Source organism: Hippocampus bargibanti, linkage group LG12, assembly GCF_051943395.1.
Source record: "Hippocampus bargibanti isolate YZ-2025 linkage group LG12, ASM5194339v1, whole genome shotgun sequence".
Taxonomy (NCBI): Eukaryota; Metazoa; Chordata; class Actinopteri; order Syngnathiformes; family Syngnathidae; genus Hippocampus; species Hippocampus bargibanti.
Window position 1 is genome coordinate 12,344,042 of NC_142745.1, and position 24,881 is coordinate 12,368,922.

The 24,881-nt window shown below is 40.3% G+C and overlaps 1 protein-coding gene across 1 annotated transcript; it reads left to right on the plus strand.

Annotated features, from left to right (window-relative positions):
* Positions 1-1,987: 1,987 nt before the first annotated feature.
* st7l (suppression of tumorigenicity 7 like) lies at positions 1,988-20,129 on the plus strand. Its single transcript, XM_089010470.1, has 15 exons — positions 1,988-2,164; positions 2,611-2,693; positions 3,390-3,549; positions 3,636-3,690; positions 3,794-3,909; positions 5,405-5,483; positions 5,951-6,039; positions 6,577-6,677; positions 6,775-6,889; positions 6,952-7,024; positions 7,106-7,208; positions 13,032-13,182; positions 13,926-14,018; positions 14,381-14,520; positions 17,082-20,129. Exons 1-15 carry the CDS (start codon positions 1,996-1,998, stop codon positions 17,175-17,177), a joined length of 1,623 nt encoding a protein of 540 aa, XP_088866596.1. The 5' UTR covers positions 1,988-1,995; the 3' UTR covers positions 17,178-20,129.
* The last annotated feature ends 4,752 nt before the right edge of the window (positions 20,130-24,881 follow it).

A 24,881-nucleotide genomic window follows, 5' to 3' on the forward strand; every position in this document is an offset into this window, starting at 1 on the left:
TAAATGAACCTTAAGCACACAGGTGAGTGGAGGAATGTTGAGCTAACCGCTTGTGACTAGAAACAGGCCTGTGTGCTTGAGTACCGGTATTACTTTTCATTTATATTCTATATTTTCTGCACATGCACTGTGCGAATGTTGCCTTTTGTTCTCTGCACAGCACAGTTCACTATGCAGTCCTGGCAAAGTGGTTTTATTATTATTAATATTCAAAATCTCTTAAAAACCACTGGATCAAAGAGGTAATGGTGGCTCACCGCGGGCATTGCCCTCCCACTCAGATTAGTCACCTTGAGATGGACAACAGTTAAAATTCTATTTTCAGATGAGCAGGATGAATAGGGTACAGTTACTGAGTAGAAAAAAAAACGATTCTTTCATCTCTGGCGTCTCAAATGATGATGTGACTGAAAATTTTCAGTCAACAGAAAACCCACTTTCTGGTTTATTTCCAGACACACTCTAAATGAGTCAGTGAATGTCGAAACTCCTCTGAAATGATGGGGGGAAATTACAGATTAAACCAAATGTGAGCTATTTGGCAACAGGTCTACCCACCACTTTTGGAGGGGAGAAAATATAAGTATGACCTATAAGTCTGACCTACTCCAGGGCAAAAAAAGGAGTGGTAGCAAAGGAATATTAACGTTAAAGCCCTATGAGCACTGGATCTCCAGACCTCAACCAAACAGAAAACCTGTGCTTGGAGTTTACAAGTGCCAGTTAAGAAAATGGAAGGATTTAGAGAGTTTCTGGCCAAACTTGCCTTGTAATGGTTTGCCAAGAAAAAAGGGTGTTATCCACATTGAATTGATTTCTGTTTTATTTGGGGATCAAATAATGATTGATTTTCCGACTGCATTCTGTCTAATACTATGATTAATTAATAATCACGTGAAGTATGCTGAATAAAAGAATGAGATTTCTTTGTGAGTCTACTTGCTTAGTGACCGGGAATCAAATAATAATTTCTTCTCAAATGCCTGGTCTCAATTTGTATGATGTGATGTCAAAAAATTATATCTGATAATAAGAAAAGGATATTTCCATTTGTGACTGTAGGAAGGAGAGGTTGGGGGGAGTGGCATTACACTCAAAACAACTTCATGTTGAGTGGATGTATTAAAGATGCACTAGCACCATCAGCTGGCTTTAAATAACAGCACATCCTAGTGAAATATATCGGAAATTACGACCTTAAGGGGCTCATATATTTCATGCGTTTTGCCAGATCGAAAAATTCAAATAAACCAGGATGTGCAATTATTTTAACATTGAATTTGATTATTTATTTTTTAAATGTAAATATTTATGAAAGGCAATTCCCAGTGACTTGATTGATTATTTGGTAAGATTTTATTTTAACTTATTTTCATGAATAGCCTAATTGTTTAAACAAAGCTATTAAATTTGTTTAAATTGATATCAATGTACAGTATTTACATAATTTTATTTTGCCGTTTTATTGGGGGTTTTGTGGGGAAAGACCACCTAGAGATGAACAAACATACAATTTCACAGTTACATGTAGAGACAAACCCTTCGTGATTTTTTGAATGTGGGTTTTTATCGATCATACGTGAGGCGTTCGATAATTGTATGAATATTTGCCATTGCAAATTGCATTGGTTAGTTAATTTAAAAATATTTAGAAAATAGTGTGATATCTCGAATTGCAACAACATATTCTTTATTTATTTTCTTTTAATGTTGAGATTAATTAAAGAAAATTTAGCCTGAATCAAATAATCTATTTCCTTCTTTTAACTGGATATTTAAAACCTCAAAATACTGTAACCTATTGATCCTCTGGAAATACAGTTTTTATTTAACTTTTTATACATTTTTGTGAATCACTATTGACCCATGTCAATTAAATAATGGACTCAAATAAATATCAATCACTAAACAAAAAAACGAAGATCGCCTTTATTTCTGGTCACGTGAGTCGTATGTTTACTGACATCCGGGGATGTGAGAGAGGGGGAAGAAAACATGGAGGACTCTACTGGCAGTAATCCCCAATCACCCGGTTTCACTGACAAGTTAAAGTCGTGGCTTTCCTGGTCGTGGACGTACGTGTGCTTTGTGTGGTTCGGCATGGTGCTCATTATGATCTACGTGCTATGGAGCCCGCTCAAACTGCAAGAGAGCTTCACGTCGGGTGAATGGACGCCTCTGCTCGTTAACGTTTGTTAGCCTTTCGTTAGCCTCTGCTAGCTGCTCTTCAACAGTCGCTGCAGGATTTTGGCACCTGCTTGCTTAGCACTCTTAATTTTCACTTTTGGTGTTGGCTTTGCTTTAAGAGCTTAGTTTTCTTTTGAAGATAAAGACACGAATTTCCTGACACTTTTGTGGCACTCCCCACTGAATATTATCTCTGCATTCTAAAGGACGTTAGTAACTGACATATTGTTGATTATATTTACCCCAGTTGTTATTTCGTCATGTAACGTCTACATAATTACCATGAATGCTGCAACTATATCTGTATTTCATTGCTTTCTTTCTGGTAACCGTTTTTTTCCTGCACATCTCAAATTGTGCAGCGTATGTACGTGCCTGTGTGTATGTCCCTAATGTGACCTATTTCTGAACCTGTTGTTTCAGCGTCATTGTTTTTGAATACATTGACACCCAAGTTCTACGTGGCTCTCACTGGGACCTCTTCCCTCATCTCCGGACTCATCCTTGTGAGTTAAAAAATATTGTTGTGGTTTTATGGACACCGTAGAGTAGAGTATACAGTCAACTGATATAGATATAAGTTTTTAAAATACTCTCTGTGTGATGCAGTAATGTTGATGACAACTGCTCCGGGCTACAAACACTTGTACGTTGTCAAGTTAGTGACACTAGACTTTTCTTTTTTGGCGTAACATTTTCCGATTTCGAAAGACTCCAGCAAGCATTACAAGTAGCAGCGATGTTGACCCCTTATTTATTGACGAGGAACACCTTTTGTCTGTCTTTCATTTATTTAATGAAATTAGATGCCGCCACAAAATGGGCTTGCAACAGCGTATAGCTACCACAAGATGGTGGCAAAGCACTTGATGATTCATGCATGCATAATAATAATAATAATAATAATAATAATAATAATAATAATAATGATTAATGAATGAATGAATAATGTTTTTTTTTTCTGTGGGTGAGCAGCGGCAGCCACACGCGCCAGCATGTGCAGCCCTGAGCTCATGTTAAATAAACAACTGCATTCAGTCGTAAAGCTGTAATACTATTTAATTAATTGCTGAATCTGCAAATTATTTTGGAGATTAATGAAAAGATCTCATTAAAAAAACATGTTTTTATCGATTGCATTTTTTCAGATTGAAAATAATAATATATGAATATAATAATTGTGTAAATATTTTCTGTTACAGATATTTGAGTGGTGGTACTTCCGGAAGTATGGCACGTCCTTCATCGAGCAGGTCTCTGTGAGCCACCTGCGCCCCCTCCTCGGTGGAGTGGAAAGCAGTTCAGTTACTGGCCTCTTTTCGTCTGTCAACGGGGAGGCAGAGCCTCGACCTAGTGTTTCAGGTAACAAACAGACCCACATTTAACCTGTAACATCTGCAATACCAACCCGACCGACTAAGATAATTGATGTGTTCCTCTTCATTCAGAGTGTAAAGTTTGGAGAAATCCTTTGAACCTTTTCAGAGGAGCAGAATACAACAGGTGTAGAAAAATGTCCTGAATATGCTAGCTACTGCATATTTATACAGACATTTAAAAAAAATAATTATGGAGCTTTTCATCATTGCTTTTTTTGGGTACTCAGGTACACATGGGTGACGGGAAAAGAACCACTGACGTACTACGACATGAACTTGTCGGCTCAAGACCATCAGACCTTTTTTACAGGAGAAACGCAGCAGTTCAGACCTGAGGATTCGGGTGAGTTTCAATCATTCTTTCACACAGTTTCACATCCACATACAGTGATACCTCGGTTTACGAACGCTTTAGCAAACGAATTTTTCGCCTTACGAACATTAAATTCGCGAGAATATAATCTTGGCATACAAACTAGTTTTTGGGAAACACACGGAGCGCCACAATGGCTGGCGGACTAGTTTTTGGCGGAAGAACACCAAACCACATGGTCGAATAGCGCCACAGTGGCTGGCGGACGAGTTTTCCACATCCACTTTCTTATAGTGCACTCAGTGCAGACGTTGTTTGTTATCGAGTGGAGTACATTTACTTTTTTGGGACCGAAAAAGAAAACACACCACAGGCTAGTGTAAAGCCGAAGAACACACAAAAGCAAATTACGGTCGAGCAGAAGAAGGAGATCATCGAGAAACACGAACAAGGTGTGCATTTGTGTGACTTAGGGTCCCAGTACCAGTATGCTAAGTTGACCATTGCTATGTGTGGCTAAGGGTGTTTCTGTGTTGTCTAAGCAACGGTATGAGGCAATAGAAGAGGTTGAAAAACTTCTGTTGATTTGGATGCACGAAAAGCAGCTAGCAGGGGACATTGTGAAGTTAGGGTATTATAAGCAAGCACAGCAACTTCACAGGGGACCATGTTAGTGAGGATATTATCACAGAGAAAGCACGGCAAATTCACTCGGATATCATCAAGAGGCAACTACATCAACGACCATCACAAAGGAAAATAAAACGACTTTATCATACAGTACAGTTTATTTCTTTAATTACAATACAACAGCACATTTATTATACATAAAATAAGGTATATCTTCTTTTCCTTTCGGCTTTTCCCTTGACGGGGTCGCCACAGCAAATCACTGTCCTCCATCTTTAGAGGTTTGATCCGCATGTTTGTTTTGGCCAGGCTTTTACGTCGGATGCCCTTCCTGACACAACCCTCTGTATTTATCCGGGCTTGGGACCGGCACAAGAAGACTTATGTCCCTTTGTGGGGCAAGCAACAAGCAACTCGCTCAGTAAAAGGCTCCCAATCACAAAATGGTCATCGGCACACCAACATTCAAAAAAGCAAAAACTATACTCACCATTTGATGTCAATGCTCTGATCTTACTGTGAAAATAACATAAAATAAGGTATATGTTGTGTAGTTTTCAGGCTTATTTCGTATAAAGTTATGTTTTATGGGGACCTGGAAACGGATTATTCTAATTTGTAATGGTTTCCTATAGGAAATTAATGTTTGGAAGACACACTTTTCACCTTACACACACACTTTCTGGGAACCAATTAAGTTCGTAAGATGAGGTGTCACTGTACATGCAAAAACAGAGACACAGCCTTTCGGACTGATATACTATATACACACACACACACACACACACACACACATACACACAAGTAGGGCTGGGCGATATATCTTTGTCATATCAAAATTTAGCAAGTGGCCAATTGAATGTGCTGTGATATGAATTTGTTTTTATCCCGACAGTCATGCAGAAGGCCTGGAGGGAGCGAAATCCTCAGACGAGAATTCGGTCTGCTTACCAGGCCATAGAGTTGAACCACGAGTGAGTCCTACTCCGAAATGGTGTATGTACTGCCGGTGGGATGGGTGCGTTTATTGATATAAATCAGACATTTTTAAAAATTAGATTAAACCTCAAAGCAGCAAATTACACTGAATGTGAAAGAGAAGTCTAAAACAATTTAACAAGGGACTACGATGTGGAGGCATACTGGCAAGCGCTTCCCATGGGATTATCAAAAGAACTCTTGTTTGTTACTCCACACCTTGACTGATCAGAGGAGTTCATACAGTTGCTCCTTTGCTCCTGTTTTGGTTAGCAACAAAGTTAAAATGGGTTTAGGAGGTTGTGATTTAGCATTGGCATGTCAAAAATGGGGGTGATTATGATTTTATGTTATTATTTTTTCCTGAAAAAGGAGGAATTTATTGTTTGAGAGAGTGATACGGCAGTTATTTCAGAGACGGATGCTATTTAATAGTCAAATGAAACGTTTTGTTTATCTGCAGATGTGCCGCAGCGTATGTGCTCCTCGCCGAGGAAGAAGCCACAACAATCACGGAAGCAGAGCGCCTCTTTAAAAAAGCTTTGAGCATCGGTAAGAAATAGATTTGAACAAGTGGTAGACATGTTTTTATCCAGTTCTTTTATGTTTTGATCGGACGTTTTTACTTTGTTCTGTTTTTCTCCACCACATTGGATTTGATGAAATTACTTTGTTTAAGGGGTTCGTCTTGTGCAAATAAGGCACTGCCCACCCCAGACTCTTGTCCAACAGGACCAATGAGCTATATCCCACGACGACGAAGGGTAGTACTAAGGCATTGCAACCAAACACCTATAAAAAAGCATCAGTTTTATTTTTCACTCATGGAGGCACCACTTCATCACCAATTTGACAAATTGTGCTTGTCAATTTACCGGAGAAGGATCAGTTGATGCAATCTGCACAGCAATTACCGGTACTTAAAATCTATATCTGAGAAGGAATATTGCTGTGGCCTAAGGTCTTCAATTAAATGTCACATAAGTACCCATTGAAAAGAATAACATGAATTACTTTCCATCCATGTATTCAATACTTTGGTAATCGCCTCGAAGTTTTGTGGATTGAACTGATCTTTGTGTCTTGCAGCGGGTAAAGACATCAACCTGCTTGTTTACATTAAGCGCAGACTGGCCATGTGTGCGCGCAAGCTCGGACGCATCAAAGAAGCTGTGAAAATGATGAGAGATGTAAGTGGACAACGCAACTTTCACATTATCCTCATGTAAAGTACATCCAATACAAGCTTCACGCTGACTGTTTTAATTCCTTTGTACCCCCCGACAGTTAATGAAAGAGTTCCCATTATTAGGGATGTTAAATATACACGAAAACCTCCTGGAAGCGCTCCTCGAGCTGCAAGCATATGCCGATGTCCAGGCTGTCCTTGCCAAATACGACGGTATGAACCCATTCCACTCGAGCTGCATCTTCATTTTCTCTGACGTCCTGCTCCCACCGTAGACATCAGCCTCCCGAAATCTGCCACCATATGCTACACGTCTGCCCTGCTGAAAGCGCGGGCTGTTTCAGATAAGTACGTCTCCTTCTCAATCACAGCAAGGTACGCAAACCTGAAAGGTCCTTTTCGTCACATCCATCCTTTTTGTCTCATCAGGTTTTCTCCAGAGGCGGCGTCGCGGCGGGGGCTCAGCACTGCCGAGATGAACGCCGTGGAGGCCATTCACAGAGCCGTGGAGTTCAATCCACACGTGCCCAAGGTTAGTAGTCCTCATTGGTATATATAGCCCAGTCCATGTGTTAATATTTGGATGAAAAACAGTTAAACATAAAACAACCAAATGAGCACTGCCAAGTGTGGCAGTAACCAAATATGCCATCTAGTGTCCTATGAGACAATACAATACATCCTAATTTGTGTAGCGCTTTCACAACAGCTGCAGCTGTAACAAAGTGTTTCACGTAATAGTCAACACAAAGCAAAATAAACACACCAGGAACATAAAAAACATGGGACAGTTGTGCAATCTTAACGACTTTCCCCATGTACTCCCTGATGTTTGAGTACACAAGACAAACACTTCGTTACATGAAATGTCATACTTATTGTCCCCTGACCCCTGAAGCTGACCAGATGTATAAGTAGTATAAGTGAAATCTTCTTTTCCTTTCGGCTTTTCCCTTCAGGGGTCGCCACAGCGAATCAATGTCCTCCATCTAACCCGGTTTTGTGCATCCTCTTCTCTCACACCAGCTACCTTCATGTCCTCTTTGACCACATCCATAAACCTCCTCTTCGGTCTTCGTCTCGGTGTCCTGCCTGGCAGTTCAAGATTCAGCATCCTTCTCCCGATATAGTCGCTCTCTCTCCCCAGGACATGTCCAAACCATCTCAGTCTGGCCTCTCTGACTTTCTCTCCAAAGTATCTAATATGGATTGTCCTCTGATATACTCATTCCTGATCCTATCCAACCTGGTCACTCCCAAAGAAAACCTCAACATCTTCAGCTCTGCTACCTCCAGCTCTGCTTCCTGTCTTTTCTTCAGTGGCACTGTCTCCAGTCCAAACATCATAGCTGGTCTCACCACTGTTTTATACACTTTTCCTTTCATCCTAGCCGAAACCTTTCTATCACACATCACACCTGACATTTTTCTCTAGCCGCTCCAGCCTGCCTGGACACGCTTCTTCACCTCTTTTCCACACTCTCCATTGCTCTGGACAGTTGACCCCAAGTACTTAAAATCCTCCACCTTCTTTATCTCTTCCCCCTAGAGCATCACTTTTGCACTTGGATCCCTCTCATTCACACACATATACGTATTACGTCTTGCTGCGACTGATCTTCATTCCTCTCCTTTCCAGGGCATATCTCCACACCTCTAGTTTCTCCGCCACCTGCTCCCTGTTCTCGCTACAGATCACAATGTCATCTGCAAACATCATGGTCCAAGGAGATTCTTGTCTAACATCGTCTGTCAGCCTGTCCATCACCATAGCAAACAAGAAGGGGCTCAGAGCTGACCCCTGGTGGAGTTCCACCTCCACCTTGAATTCCTCAGTCACACCGACAGCACACCTCACAACTGTCTTACAGTCATTATATATGCCTTGCACCGCTCTGACATACTTTTCTGTCACTCCAGACTTCCTCATGCAATACCACAGCTCTTCTCTGGGCACCCTGTCGTACGCTTTCTTTCTCCAGATCTACAAAGACACAATGCAATTCCTTGTGACCTTCTCTGTACTTCTCTATCAGTATTCTTAAAGCAAACGCTGCATCTGTCGTACTCTTTTTTTTTTTTGGCATGAAGCCATACTGCTGCTCACAAATGTTCACGTCTGCTCTTAGTCTAGCTTAAACTAATTTTTCCCAGAGTTTCATTGTATTGCTCATCAACTTTATCTGCACATCTCCTTTGTTCTTAAAAATGGGCACGAGTACACTTCGTCTCCATTCTTCAGGCATCTGTTCACCATCTAAGATTTTGTTGAATAACCCAGTCAAGAACACAATCGCCACCTCTCCAAGACACTTCCATACCCTGATTGGTAAATCATTAGGCCCAAATGCATGTTAAAAATTACTTAGAAGACTTTCTGCAAAATTCTGGTCAAAATGTCAGTTCCCTTTCTGGAAGATGTAGAAATGGAGGTTTGCTACCACTGATGTGCCCTTCAGCAAAGAAAGAGGCACTGCCTCCATGCACCCTGCTCAAGAGGTTCAAGGTTCTATACAGCAATTATAAATTACGTGCATTAAAATTAAGGTTAATGATGAATATCACATTCTGACACCCATACAAGTTTGGCAACACTGTATGAACTAAACTCTGTAAACGTGGACCCCCCCCCACGTGAATGGCAATAGATCTACCATCACTCCAGTAGAGGGCATTGTGACCCTACTTGAGTTCATTTTTGCAAAACCGATTGCTGATTACAAAAACTGTAAAAACGTTTCCCCCAAACTACATAATTGGGTGTACACAAGAGTCATGAAACTGGATTCTTACTTGGATTTCATATACACCGGAGAAAGATCTTGCTTCTGTCCCGAAGTGTGGTTTCATCGGTCAGTTATCATATCTTAGAAAGAGAAAAGCAATCACCTCTGTGTGTATGCCAGGTGGGGACATTTAGGGGTATGGACACGTCACTTTAGCGCTTTGATCCAGGGCCCTTATCTTCATCATCTTTGCACCCCCCTCGCACTGAAACCCACAGGCCTCTCATCAGACGCCCCCATCTCGTTTCTTGGCCTCTCATGTTCCCTCATCTCCCTCTCGTCACCTGCTCAAGCCCGACAGAGTTTGAAGTACCAGAACTGTGCTGGTTTTACAGAATGACCCATTTGGCATCTTTAACTGTTGAAATGTATAACCAAATGACATATAATTGGGCTAAACAAGCATTCAAATTGAATTCCCAAGGATTTTTTTGACATTAAAGTGAGAATTGTAATCATTTTAAAGGTTGTCTTGACATCTTGACACTTGGTTTTCCTCATCTTTTATTCCGTCCAGCCATTCACCTTGGACTACTCCCGTCTGACTTAGAACCTACACAGCCCTTTAGGACAGTCATTTGCCATTTTACACCAAACTGTTTACTCAACCGACAAAATTCACTTGTATATTACAAGTCATGAAGCGTCAATTACATGCCCTTCTGCCATTGTTCCTAAGCGTGTTCCATTGTAAAATTGGGCTGCAGATTAGAGTCAGAAGGCGGTTTATGAGTTATGCTCTGGGTTTAGAAGTGCCTGGGGGATAAAAGGAGAGCACATGAAACGCAATCCCTTCATCAAAGAGGCGACAGAGAGCGAAGAGGCAGATCTAAGAACAAGAGAAGGGAGTGAGGGTGGGCGGGCGGGCGGGGGGTTTGGGTGGGGGGTACAGCCCAATGCAGAGAACTGAGGTGTCACCAGGTTTAATGCTGTGGAATGTTCAAGCAGGGACAGCTGAGCCTCTCAATGATCAATCTCAGGCCATGTGCATTGAGTTGTGGTGAGCTTTTCTTCTGTGCATTTTGACTTGGGCTGAACGATTTGGAAAAATAGCGGTAGACTACCCCCCCCCCCCCCACTCCTGTCGTCCATCACTATTGTGATTTCAGGTATCTTATCCAAAGTATGTCCTTCCAGTGTATTAGATATTATTGTTCGCACAACTCCCATTTATCTGTATCACAATAAACAACATCAGATGTATTTGACCTTTTCTGAGCTGAGGTAAATCAAGGCAAGTCGGCTCAAGTTATGTGGCACGTTTGAACCACAAGGTAAATCAATTTGCTTCACGCAAGCAAAGACTCAACACCAAGGACCATTGACAAACATCGCCATGAACTCATTCACTGCCATTCACAAGTTTATTCAGGAATGGAAAATATGATGTAGAGCGCTATTTACAACTTTGTTCAGGATTTGTTTTTTCATGCTAGGGTGCTGATAAAGCGCTGGCCATGGCCTCTGCCAATGTTTTTTTTTTATTTCCCGCAAGGGGGCAGCATTTTCCCTTTTTTTCCATGTTAGCGCTTTGTTACACCTGTTGTTAAAGTGCTCTATAAACGAATGTTTGTATTTTGGTGTATGCATCTTTTTGGGTCGCCCTCCCGAAAGAGGCGTGTGTAAAAGTGATTGACAACTTTGTCAGACGAGTACAGGTTTGCTTGCAATTAAATAGTGGAACACATCTTGGGAAAGCCATAAATTCACTAAAAAATTGACAGAAATAGCTGAAACCCTGGTGAATGGTCTTCCATAAATGGAATAATGTGTGGTTGTAATTTGAAATAAATAGCTATTTAATCAAAGCCACAATTGAAATTTTCATGGGTATGCATCTTTTTGGGTCACCCTGTATGACTTGAAAGGACAATAAGAAAAATATAGTAAATCAAATAAGAATGTGTGAACTCAAATTACTGCCTTTTTTTGCTCCAGAGACTCTATCCTACAGCCTTGCTTCTTTGCCCACGGGACCCCTATAGGGGATAAATCAAGGCGAAAGGACGCATTTGACGTGGATGAACGAGAGTCAGATGGTTAAACGGAGGAGATGACCAAGCGTGGGCCACATGGTCGCCCGGTTTGGCTGGATGAGTCTGTGACCATGGAAGGGGATTAGAAAGGATTATCTTGGGAAGGGCCAAAGGGGGGGTAACCTTCCCCAAAGTGTCTGCGATCCAGAGCGCTGTGAAACTGGCCGCCGGGAATCCAGGCCTGGGGTAGGGTTGTGGGGGCTTGCAATCCGGGTTTTGTTTGACATGGAGTTCTGCCACACTGGAAACCACTGACATGACAGATCGAGCCTGGCGTGTTCATCAAAGTCGACAGCGTGGCTCTTTAAAACGGACGGCTGTGGAATTGGGTTTACGTTTGTCAGCCTAGTGAGCCGACTGAGTCACTAGGACAAAGTTACAAGAAGATGGGTGGGGGGGGGTGCTAAATTACACATGCACGGAATCACTGTACTCTAGTGGAACCATAACACACCTCACCACCCCTCCTTGTGAAAAAAGGAGGCTCTTGCTAAATACCTCACATGAACAAAGTATGTTTTTAGTCTACCGGGAGTTTGCCAGAGGGAATTTCACAATAGGATATAGTCAGTGAGGCGGGAGAAAAGAAAAAAAACGAGGTGTGTGTGTGTGTGTGGGGGGGGGGGGTTAGACGAAAGAGATTGACTTGACCACAAAGGGCAGACCTTTTTGTTCTTTTATAAAGCCAAGTCACATCAGCATGATATGGAAGCACATTGCATCATCCCCACCCAAAGAATTGTGTATGTGTATGTGTGTGTGTGTGTGTGTATTTGTGTGAGACCGTGCACTCTTACGCATTTGTTCTTTTTTTTCGAGGTCGAGTTTGTTCATATGACAAACATCATGGGTGTGACTTTATCCATCCATCTATTTTCCAGACCGCTTTATCCTCATTAGGGTTGCAAGGGGGTGCTGGAGCCTATCCCAGCCGTCTTCAGGCACGACGATGGGGACACCCTGAACCAGTTGCCAGCCAATCGCGGGGCACACAGAGACAAAACAACCACTGTCACACTCACACCTAGGGACAATTTGAAGTGTTCAATCAGCCTGCCGTGCATGTTTTTGGAATGTGGGAGGAAACCTGAGGACCCGAAGAAAACCCACGCGGGCCCAGGGAGAGCATGCGAAATCCACACAGGGAGGCCGGATCGCGTCTTAAACTCATGACCTCTGCACTGTGAAGCCAGTGTGCTAACCACTCTACTACCGCGCCGCCCGATGTGACTTTATTAGCTCCCAAATTTGTTGTAAAAAACAACAACAACAAATGATGTACAGTGACTCAAAAGTGCCTCGGTGTACGCGCTCTAAATCAACAACAATGAAGTTCTTGAAATCATATCAACTCGTTTTTATTGCCCAGCCCTAAAAACACATCAAAGGGTTTCACAGGTCGGCAGTTAAAAAAATCAATGAGAAAACCCATTTGGATGTGTATGCTATGTGTGTGAGCCTCTTTCGGGGCAAGAAACAGCAGCTCACCTGATGAATGTTGAATATATTTGCTGTGATGTTGTTTCTGTTCAGTACTTATTAGAAATGAAGAGCCTGATCCTGCCGCCAGAGCACATCCTGAAGAGGGGTGACAGCGAGGCAGTGGCATACGCCTTCTTCCACTTGCAACACTGGAAAAGGGCCGAAGGCGCCTTAAACCTTCTCCACTGTACATGGGAGGGCAGTAAGTATCACCTCCATTTTCTGTAGTCTTCATCATGATTGCTTTTTGCGATCGAAATTGTCATTTTGTGGAACAATTCACCACATATTGTACGTGGATGCTTGGTTTGAATTCAAGTGCGTAACTACCAAATATTGACTTGGCTTTTAGTTTTATTTTTTCCCCTCAACATTCAGCTCCAGTTAAACAATCTGAAATTCTTCGGTGTGTGTGTGTGTTATGACTGACTATTAAATAGTACATATACTATATCCAAAATAATTGGCACATATTGTGGATAGGTTCCAATCCTGTGTTTCTCTCTCACCATGAATTTGGATCACACATTTAGCATTTTAGATGTTTATTTGATTTATTTGATTTTATTTTTTTAGGAATTGAGCGATTGAAAGTACCGTATTTTCTGCACTATAAGGCCACCTAAGAGAAACGATTTTTTTCAAAAGCTGACCATACACCTCCTAATCCGGTGCGCCTTATGTACAGAAAACGTCTAAAAAATATGTCATTGAAGGTGCCCCTTGTAATGCGATGCACCTTATGCAGGGGAAATGTCATTCTTTGAAGGTGCCCCTTGTAATGCGGTGCACCATATGCATGGAAAATGTTTTTAAATATGTCATTCATTCAAATTGCCCCTTATAATGTGGTGCACCTTATGCATGGAAAATGTCATTCATTGAAGGTGCGCCTTATATTCCAGAAAATACTGTAAGATATTTAAACGTTACGTATGTTTGCAGCATTCCGGATAATCCCCTACCCACTGGAGAAGGGTCACCTGTTCTACCCGTACCCAGGATGCACAGAAACTGCAGATCGGGAGCTTTTACCATGTAAGCAACACCTTAATCGAGGAAAATATGCAAATAATAATTACAGTAAATTCTCGTTATATCGATATCGGATATATCGATAGTCCCGGTTATATCGATACTATTTCTATGCACGCACGGAGAAAATTACATGCAAACAGGGTCGGATATATCGATAGTCCCGGTTATATCGATATTTTTTCAGACTCCCTTGAATATCGATATAACGAGACTTTACTGTAGTTAAATTCTACTGTTGGCTGGCTGCCAATTCAGGGTGTACTCCCTACTGTACTACTGCCCAAAGATAGTTGGGTAGGTTCCAATGTGACCCCTTTTTTTGTCGATTTTTACGCCACGACTCACATCTTCTTCCCCTCCAGCATTCCATGAGGTGTCGGTGTACCCTAAGAAAGAGCTTCCTTTCTTCATCCTCTTCACCGCCGGCCTTTGCTCCTTCACCGCCATGCTGGCCATGCTCACGCATCAGTTCCCCGAGCTCATGGGCGTCTTCGCCAAAGCGGTATGTTTCTGCACGCTCTCACTTTCCTTGCCAGAAAAGGCCCCCAACTACTTGAGCTATATCTTGACCCCCCACTTTTGTTCTTTTAAATAATCTTATTTACAATGTGAGCCTCGCGCAGTAATGGCCGCCTTGCATTACTGTCAGGCTCATGGGAGCCGTGGGCCCATAAAGTGTAACGCTTTTCCCCTGCCAACAAAAGCTCAAACCCAGTCAAAGGTGTCGCCGGGCGCCAATTGCAAACATAGCTGCATAAAACCCCCGCATGCGTGACTTCCGTGTGCTGTTTATTTACAGCTAAGGTGTTGTTTGGCGGGCTACTCACTTGACGGCCGTCATGTTTATTAGTCCGACCCGACGTGAGGCCTCAACACTGTCCCCGAGAACATTGAGTACTTTTGATTATTTTGTTCTGTTTTGTTTTGAGAAATGATACGGCGCAGATGGGATTTCAACTTTGGCAAGCTGGCTTTTTATGTAAATGTTCAGATGGAGTACATGAAAACCACCAAAAGGGGGGACGGTGGGCTATGGGAAAGACACAAAGGTTTTTCTTCAGCGTCTACTCCTGACTGACAACATCCGAGTGCAAGCATAACTTGCTTGTCTCTCACTCCTTTCATTTCTCAGTGTCAAAGTTCATGAAAATGAAGTGGATTTTACATTTGATTCAATACGATACATTTCCATGAAATAATAATAATAATAATAATTTACATGCGCATTTCAAAGCACCCAAGGACACTTTGCAATTAAAGGAACAATAAACACCTGAACAATAAAACCATTAATTGCACTTATTTAATTCCCATGGAAAGTTTTCAATTTGAAATCAATACAAAAATCACCCACGCGTGATTTCTCATGGAAATTTACTGGAAAATGTCCACTCTTTTGCAACTCTAATGGTTATCACTCTATGTTATGTCAGTTTGGATTCAAACTTTATCAAACTATAATCATCAACATCAACAGATTTGAACATTTCTAAATCCCATGCCCTTCAAATAACCCCACTAATAAACTGTACTTTTGTAACATTATGTATACCGTATTTTCCAGTGTATAAGGCGCACCCCCAATGAATGGTGTATTTTCAAACTTTTTTCCATACATACTGTAAGGCACCGGACTACAAGGTGCACCTTCAATGAATGGAAAAAGTTCTCCAAATATAATATATACATGTATAAAAGTTTTCCAAATATAAGGCACACCGCATTATAAGGCCATCGTAGAAACTGGGCTTACGCACTACTTAGACAGAGGGGAAATGGAGTCGTGGCTACTGACAGTAGTTGCGAGACCTGTTGTGGCACAATATTCACATATAAGGCGCACCGGCGTATAAGGCGCGGGGTCATCTTTTCAAGAAAATCAAGGCTTTTGGGTGTGCCCTATACACCACAGTTCATCAAGGTTCCAACATAGAATCATGCATGTATTGCTATCAAGATATCCCCCATGAATATTGAGATATTACATTTTGCTCTCTAAAGCAATCAACACGCAGCCATTAAATTTTCTAGCAAGAAAAGTGAGTGCACCTGGAAGTAAAAATGTCAAAATATTGCCCATATAGCCATTCTTAGTGTTATGTGACTCATTAGTATTAAAACTGAAGTCTCGGTGTAACTGAGACTTCGGTTACTATTTGGTGTGATTACTTACGGGTTTTCTTCTCATCATGAAAAACCTCAGTTTACTGAGCGACTTGCTTGTTCTGTAGCCACAAAGGGACATATGTCTTCTTGTGCCGGTCCCAAGCCCGGATAAATACAGAGGGTTGTATCAGTAAGGGCATCCGACGTGAAAGCTTGGCCAAAACAAACATGCGGATCAAACCTCTAAAGAGGGAGGTCACTGATTTTCTGTGGCGACCCCGTCAAGGGAAAAGAAGAAGAGGATCTCCATTGACCACACTGGAGCAAAGTGGCATTTCTTTCGCATTGTCTTTTGAAAAAAAATTTGAGGGGTTGGCTGGTACACCTTTGTGAAATTGTGTTAAGTTGCACTTGGACACGCTGTGTGCGCAAATGTATCATCATTTTTAACTCAATCACTGCCAGACGTGCAAAAATGTATCAACTCCAATGCCAATGTTTTTGTCATTGTCACTCAAATTCCAGTACCACAGAAAATTGAGTTTTAGGACTACATAAACATTCAATGCAGGGTAAGAAACCTTATACTCTCTTCTTTCTTTACAAAAAAAGTTAATTCCTAAATGATATGGGTCTGGAGTTATATGAGCTTGAAGTGGCTGTCCAAAATACAATGCAATACATACATATTGGTTTATATAGCACTTTAACAACAACTGAAGCTGATTCAAAGCGCTAACATGGAAAAAATAGAAATGTTCCCCCCCTGTGTAAGATAAAAAACATTGCCAGAGGTCTGACCAGCACTTTATCAGCAAACTCGAACAAATTCGCGAATGGTGCTCTGTGTCATATTTTCAATTCCCGACTAAATTTGTGGATGGCAGTGAATGAGTTAACAGCCATTATACATGCTAAAGGTTACATCGCGGTACTCAGCTTCGCTTCCCTTTCCAGTTTTTCAGCACACTCTTCGCACCACTGGGATTCTTTGCCGACAAGATGGAAAGCTTCATGCCGTCCAGTTTTTGGCATCAACTGACTCGGATCTGACCAACACAAACACACACACACACACACACACACACACACACACACACACACACACACACACACACACACATACACAGTGGGAAAAACAACGTTGCTCTCTCCTGTCCTCAGCATTACTATCTACTTGTTGCTTTTATTACTGATTGTATTGGCCTTGCTCGTATCAACAAAGCAGTCAGGACCATTCTTAAGACACTCGCTCTTCCAGCTGCCTCTAGCGTGTCCAAGAATTTGACATTTACATTGATTTGTCATGAAAAGAATTTTAAATAGTTTGCGGTATTTTTATTTTTTTTAGCTAGTGGTCGAGAAAAAAGCTGTTGTATACAGTACTATATATGCTGTTATGCATAGCCGCAAAAGGCCGTTATCTGTTTGTCACAACATTTAATGGAGATAAGTTATTCGTATTAATAATATCACACGGCATCAAATAATGACCCACTATTGAATTATTGTTGTTTCGCGCTGATTTATTGCTGAATTTCTTTAAATAGTACCGCAATGGATTGTCATCCGCTAAAACAAATAAACGTCGGTCCTTTGGGAAAAACAACAGATTGCTGTAATTTAGGGCTGTCGCTAACCAATCTCTTTATTATAATAATAATACATTTCACTTATGAGCGCCTTTCAAAACTCTCATGGTCAGTTTACAGGCACGAGAAAAGTTTCTCCGTGGGTGAGCAGCGGCAGCCACACGCGCCAGCGTTCACTCAACCCGGAATAACTCAATCAGATAGAAAGCTAGCTAGCTGGCTAATAGCTAACTAATAGCTAACTATCTATCTAGCTGGCTATCTAGCTAGCTACCTAGCTCGCTAAATATTTCAAAGTCAGCTTTATTGCCAAATATGCTAATATGCATGACATACAGCACAGATGAAATTACTGTCCTCTCGCACCCAGCGTGCAAGGCACTTATAATGACTTTGACAAACATAATAAACACAAAAACACCAATTTACCGGGAGCCGCTGCGTGTTCATGCGCCGCCATCTAGGGGGAAAAAAACAAAGTAACAAATAATATGACAACACAAGCTAGCTAGCTATCTATTTGCGCGACTATACTTAAAAATCAAAATCAAATCAAAACAGTAATAAATAGGTTCAAATGCAGTATATGATTCACAATAATATAATTATATAAACATAAGCTCTCTATGTGCTATCTAGCTGGCTATCTATCTATCTGGGTATTAGATATCTATTAGCTAACGAGCTAGCTTTCTGTCTATTTGAGTTACTTCCGGGTTGAGTGAACGCTGGCGTGTGTGGCTGCCGCTGCTCACCCACAGAAAAACTGATCCTGTGACTGTAAAGTGACCTTGAGAGTTTTGAAAGGTCCTCATAAATTAAATGTATTATTATTATTATTATTATTATTATACTATTAATTATGCCCTTCATTACAACTACACAAAGCCCCCTCACTGTAACACCCACAAACTGGCCAAAAAAATCAACACGCAGCTGTTAAATCTGCTAGCAAATCTGCTACAAAACAGACAACTTACAATATTCCCTCACGTTTTACTGCACATTTTCCTCGCAGAATGTTGTTCAAAAGTGCTTGCACCAAAAACAGGGTTGTCACTGAACAGGTGCTTCAAAAGGGAGCACGGTGCTTCAGTCCAATGGGCACTCGAGATGAAAACAGTTGAGGCACCAACTGTGTCCCTATTTGTGACAAATTCAGACACCAAATCCCAAAGTGGGTCATGCACTAACGTGGGCATTTGCAGCAGATTTTGTTTTGGTGAGCAAATTTAGATCCTAAAAGGAATTTAGACAACAGAAGGTGGTCCACAACCACCCATTAAAGGACAACCAAAACCACTTTTTTGTTTCCGAACTGACATCAGAAAAAACGTTTGATCACATCTAAAATACCCAAAACATTCAGGTTTATATTTTTAGTCAAATGTAAAACCCCAATTAAAATGATTTACAGTGTCCAATAATCTGCCCCAAATCAGCTCGGAACTGGGGATTTTCAGGAAGTCCCGCCCCCAGTTCGTGACGTCACGCCAAGTCGTCTTGCCTTGCTCAAGAAACAAAACAATGGGCTCACGGAGTTCAGATTTGAAGAAGATGCTTTCTTGTTACTCATCCAGTTATGAATATGATTCAAATAGTTCTGAAGAGGAAAGCATAAATGTTTGCAATCGATTAAAGGAGTCCTCCCATATCAATTCGAGCCGTCAATGACAGCAATGTATTGCACCAGAAAATGGCGCCCAAGCTCCGTTGGAAATGGGCTGATTTGTCTGCTGGGAATTTGTGTCAACTAGTATCAAATAGTAGTCTTGGTGTAACACACGATTCACCATTGCGTTATTTATGTGTTTTCCTTCTAATTTCGCCATCAACACGGATCAACACGAAGTTTTCAGACCAAACAAGTACAGCAAAATGCATTGACGTGATGGAAGGACTGCTACAATGTGTCCTTTTTTTCGGTCAGGGGCGTTCCTTCAGTGACGTAATGTCAGGCATCGTCATCAACTCAAAAACAAGACTTCCTGAATATTCAGCGCGAGTCTTAAAACGTAAAATATAGCTAGATGCCGTGGAATCTTTGTAAAATACGCTCAGTAGAAGTCGTTTGAAGTGATTTTACAAATTATGGACACAATTTGTCCGGAGGCGTCGTTTGTCCTTTAACATTCTATTGTTTTACAAGTGGATTCAATCGTAAATGCTAAGTGCCATTTTCTGTCTCTGAAAACAATCTAAACCTGACAAGAACTCATCTCTGATAGATACAAACGTAATTGTATTGTGGATGCTAATGGCACAAAGCAAAATCTGAGTCTTTGATCTAAAACTTAAGTCATTAAAAAAAAGCAGAAATGTCAGAGTGTATGCTGAAGACAGGAGATCGTTCTCATGTTTGTAAAGTGCTTGAAACAAAACTCCAAATAAAACGACTCCCGTGAAAGTCCAATATTTGTTTTGGGGTGTTTTTTTGTGATGTCAGTGTTATTCTGGGCTTCCTTTTGTTTTTCCCTCCACATGATGCCACGTTTGTCTACCATTCGGAAAACGACAAATCATTCGAATGAACGTTTGGATGTGTTTGTTGCTTTCAAAGACTTTCTGTCCACCCCATAGCCCTGGCACGGGCTCATCGTTGTCATTATAGCACTTCAGAACCATCAGCGGATGCATTTAGACCAACTTATCAATGCCATGTTCACTCGATGGCATACTCATGCCTTTGAGGACCGTCTGAGCCTGCTGGAGTGTTTGCACGTGTTGCCAAAACACCTGAAATCTGTGTCACCCTCAACACCTCCCTGGTTAGAGCAACTCTCAAAATTAGCTAAGAATCTGCTTGATGTCTACTGTCAGTTTGTTTAATGGTACAACGGTGGCGCTCGTATCGTCTCCTAAGACATAATAGTATTTCTGATGAAAATGTACTTTGTATCAGGCACTTAATTCAACTCACTTCATACTAAGCATCACTTTGGCAAATAGTAAATAGTTCATCAAAAAACAGGATTCAAATGGCTTCATGCTAATCGCGGTTGAGGCTAACTATCAGGCTAAGCGAAAAAGCAAGAATACCTGTCAATGTATACATTTTCCCCGTATTTTTATTTTTATTTTTTTATCATCTCAAAAAATTCTTATACGGTAAAAAAAAATATGAACCGATTTTACAAAGATCATTTTGGCTCAAATCTACTACTGCTACTAATGTCACGACAAACCAGCAAAAGTAATCGTCAATCGTGTGTGTGTATGTATGTATGTATGTATGTATGTATGTATGTATGTATGTATGTATGTATGTATGTATGTATGTATGTATGTATGTATGTATGTATGTATATGTATGTATGTGTGTATGTATGTGTATATGTATATATGTGTATATATATGTGTGTATATATATATATATATATATATATATATATATACACACACACACATATATAGTAAGGTCTCGTATCGATATTCTCGGGAGTCTGAAAAAATATCGATATAACCGGACTAACGATATATCCGATCCTGCGGCATGTAAATTTTCTCCTTGCGTTCATAGAAATAGTATCGTAATAAGCAGTACTATCGATATAACCGATATCGATATAACGAGACTTTACTCTATATATATATATATATATACATACGCACAGGTAACATCCGACTTACGACCGGGTTCCGTTCCGACAAAACGGTCGTAAATCAAACAGTCGTAAATCAAACGGTCGTAAGTCGAAATCCCTTCGAAATGACCGACGCGAGGTTTATATGACAGGAGAGTATACGATGTCTATTGTTTTTAAGCAACGTTTTCTATTGACTACTATTATATACCAAACTGTTTAAAGTTCATTTATAAATATTAGAACTTTTAGTGCATTTTTATCATTTTATATTTCGTATTATTGATTTTTATTAGTATATGCCTGTACGTTTAATATATACTAAACTTTACAGTTTCTAAATTTTATACCTTTTAGTGTCGTTTTTATCATTTTATATTTTATATTATTGATTTGTATTACTGTATACCAAACTGTTTACTGTACAGTTTATTTATAAAATTTATACTTCCCTTTTAGTGTCAGCGCACACACGTTCTACTGACCCAAATACGCACGGCTTCTCACGCATGCGCGCTGTTGAAAAATCACCAGAAGAGGTCGCCCGACACACACTCGGACTCAGGCGGACGCCGAAGGAAAAAAAGCAGTATACAGTACTACAATATATATTGCCGATACGGTGTCTGTACTGTATAACTACTGTATTGAGTGTAGTCACGCATTGCTGTGCAAGTGTGTGACATGCTGGCTGGCCATAATTGTAGTACCCGTTGCCAGCTGCTCACGCGTTGCGGTGCCATGCGTCGGGAAAAAAAGGTGCACATGCGCGGTAAGCTAGCTGTCTGCATTTCTGCTTGTGTTAGCATTTTTTATTGTTTCAAATAATATACGGCGTACTACAACTTTTATACAGGAATATTCATTTAATGAATGATGAGAGTGTAAGGTTTCTAATGCTGTATTGAATGTTTATGTAGTCGTAAATAGAAGTTACAATGACAAAAACCCTGGCACTAGAGTGGACACATTTTTGCACGTCTGGCAGTGAATGAGTTAATTGTGGTTGACTTCATTTTATTTTGGGGGGGAGGTTGTTTCAAGTGTGAATGTACCCCAGTCATACAGTTGACTTTGTCATACAGTTGCTATGCGGCATCTGTTGACTATATCTCTGGAAAGTCACCTGACACTGAACTTGCTGAACTTATTTAGCATGGCGCGACCTACTGTAGGTGCTTGCATTGTCTCCATCCCATTCATGGCATGTAGTAGCTGAGCGGGAGGAGGTGGGGGGGGGGGGGGCAGACGTTCTCAATAGAATGACACAGGATGGATCAACATGGTTTAATATAGACGTAGAAAGGTCTCCATTGCTGAGGTGAAAATACCATTCAGGACCGCCAAAAGGCTGCGAGCCAGCATCACGCCATCAAAATATGAAACCGTGTTATAAATGCATAGTGGAGAATTTGCAGTGCAATCAAAGCCATCCTGAGCTTACACCTTTCGGAATTTGGGTCATAAAAGTGGTCAAAGAATGGTCAGTGTCCAGGACAATCATACACACAAAAAAATATTGCAACGTAGAAAATTAATAAACCGATATTTATTGTCCTTTAACTCATTCACTGCCAGACAATGTGCAAAAATGTGTCCACTCCAGTGCCAGGGTTTGTGTCATTGTTACTTGAATTCCAGGACACACATAATATTGAGTTTTAGGACTATATAAACATTCAATGCAGCGTAAGAAACCTTAGACTCTCTTCTTTCATCAGAAAATATAGTTAATTAAATTATATGGTTCTGGAGTTATCTGAGTTTGAAATGAGGGTGGCTGTCCAAATACAATGCAATACATACATAATGGTTTTTATAGTGCTTTAACCACAGCTGAAGCTGGAACAAAGCACTAACATGGAAAAAAGGGAAACGATGCCCCTTGTGGAAAAGAAAAAACATTGCCAGAGGCCATGGCCAGCGCTTTATCGGCACCCAAGCATGAAAAAAAAAAAAAAAACCCGAACTAATTCGGGAATGGCAGTGAATGAGTTAAAAACAATCTGCTTTCTTTCTATCTATTTGTCTTACTATTCTATCCGAGTTACTTCCTCGTTGAGTGAACACTGGCGTGTGTGGCTGCCGCTGCTTACTCACAGAAAAACCTATCCTGTGACTGGAAAGTGACCTTGAGAGTTTTGAAAGGCGCTTATAAATGAAATGTATTATTATTATTATTATTATTATTATTATTATTATTGTAAGTGACATGTCGTTAATTGATCATCGGTTATTGATCAGGGGTTTCAAACTCAATTTTGTTGCCGGCCACTTTATAGTTACGGTTTGCCATGGGGGGCCAGTTATGATTTTTTAATTTTTTTTATGTGGAATCATGAAACATGAGACTTTCTCGCTTGACAGAAAGTAGTTCAGATGTCGCTTGCCAGATGAGCGGTCACATTTAACCAAAGTAATCCTGGAGGAATGTGCTGTCTCAAAAGCATTCCGGCAAATACTGAGTCAGAATCGTCCCTTATTTATTTATGTTGGGTTGGCACGTTAGTTTTGTGCACTCCATCAACAAAAGGATCCAGTTTGGTTCATTTGTCCGATTTTTTTTTTTTTTTTTTTTTTTTTTTTTTTTTTTTTTTTTTTACGATCAATTATCCTTTCAAAATCAATCAATCAAAATTCCTGTACAATTTTGCTCGGAAAGCTGAGGCTGAACATCAATTGATTAACTGTACCATTCAAAAGTTTTTTCATTGTAGATCTCATGCCTGATGTAGCAAAGCAGCCCCAGGACATAAGCTAAATAATAATAAATAACCTACCTGGCTATCTATTTGCTATCTGGCTAGCTAGCTGGCTATCAATTAGCTAGCTAGCTAGCTAGCTTTCTATCTATTTGAGTTATTCCGGGTTGAGTGAACGCTGGTGCGTGTGGCTGCTGCTGCTCACCCGCAGAAAAAAATATTCTGTGACTGTAAAGTGACCTTGAAAGTTTTGAAAGGCACTTGTAAATTAAATGTATTATTATTATTATTATTATTATTATTATTATTATTATTATTATTATTATTATTATAAATAGCCAACAGCACTATTGTGTCTTTGTGTTGTCATATTTGTTATTTATTTATTTATTTAACTTTATGTTACTTCCGGGTTGAATGAACGCTGGCGCGTGTGCCTGCCGCTGCTCACGCGCAGAAAGAATATCCTGCGACTGTAAAGTGTCCTTGAGAGTTTTGAAAGGCGCTTAAAAATGAAATGTATTATTATTATTGTATTATATTGGTATTATTAGTATTATTGTATTATTATATTAGTATTATTATTGTATTATTTTATTATTATTATTATTATTATTATTATTATTATTATTATTGTATTATTATATTAGCATTATTATTAGTATTGTTGTATTTTATTATTATTATTATTATAACCTGAACATATCAGAAAAGGAAATTTCTGACTGTCCAGCGCAATTTTGCTCTAGAATGCTTTTGTAATTTTGCCATTTTATCGTACTCCGTGTCGATTGTAGAGGCCTTGTGCCAGATGTAGCAACACAGCCCCAAAATAAAAGCAATTTGTCAAAAAAAAGCTCCAGTTCTGGTCAATTAGTC

Excerpts from the sequence above, each read along its gene's own strand:
- st7l (XM_089010470.1), top strand. The coding sequence starts at position 1,996 with ATGGAGGACTCTACTGGCAGTAATCCCCAATCACCCGGTTTCACTGAC. Across the intron at positions 3,910-5,404 it reads GTTCAGACCTGAGGATTCGG|TCATGCAGAAGGCCTGGAGG; the intron begins GTGAGTTTCAAT and ends TTATCCCGACAG. Across the intron at positions 14,019-14,380 it reads AGATCGGGAGCTTTTACCAT|CATTCCATGAGGTGTCGGTG; the intron begins GTAAGCAACACC and ends CTTCCCCTCCAG.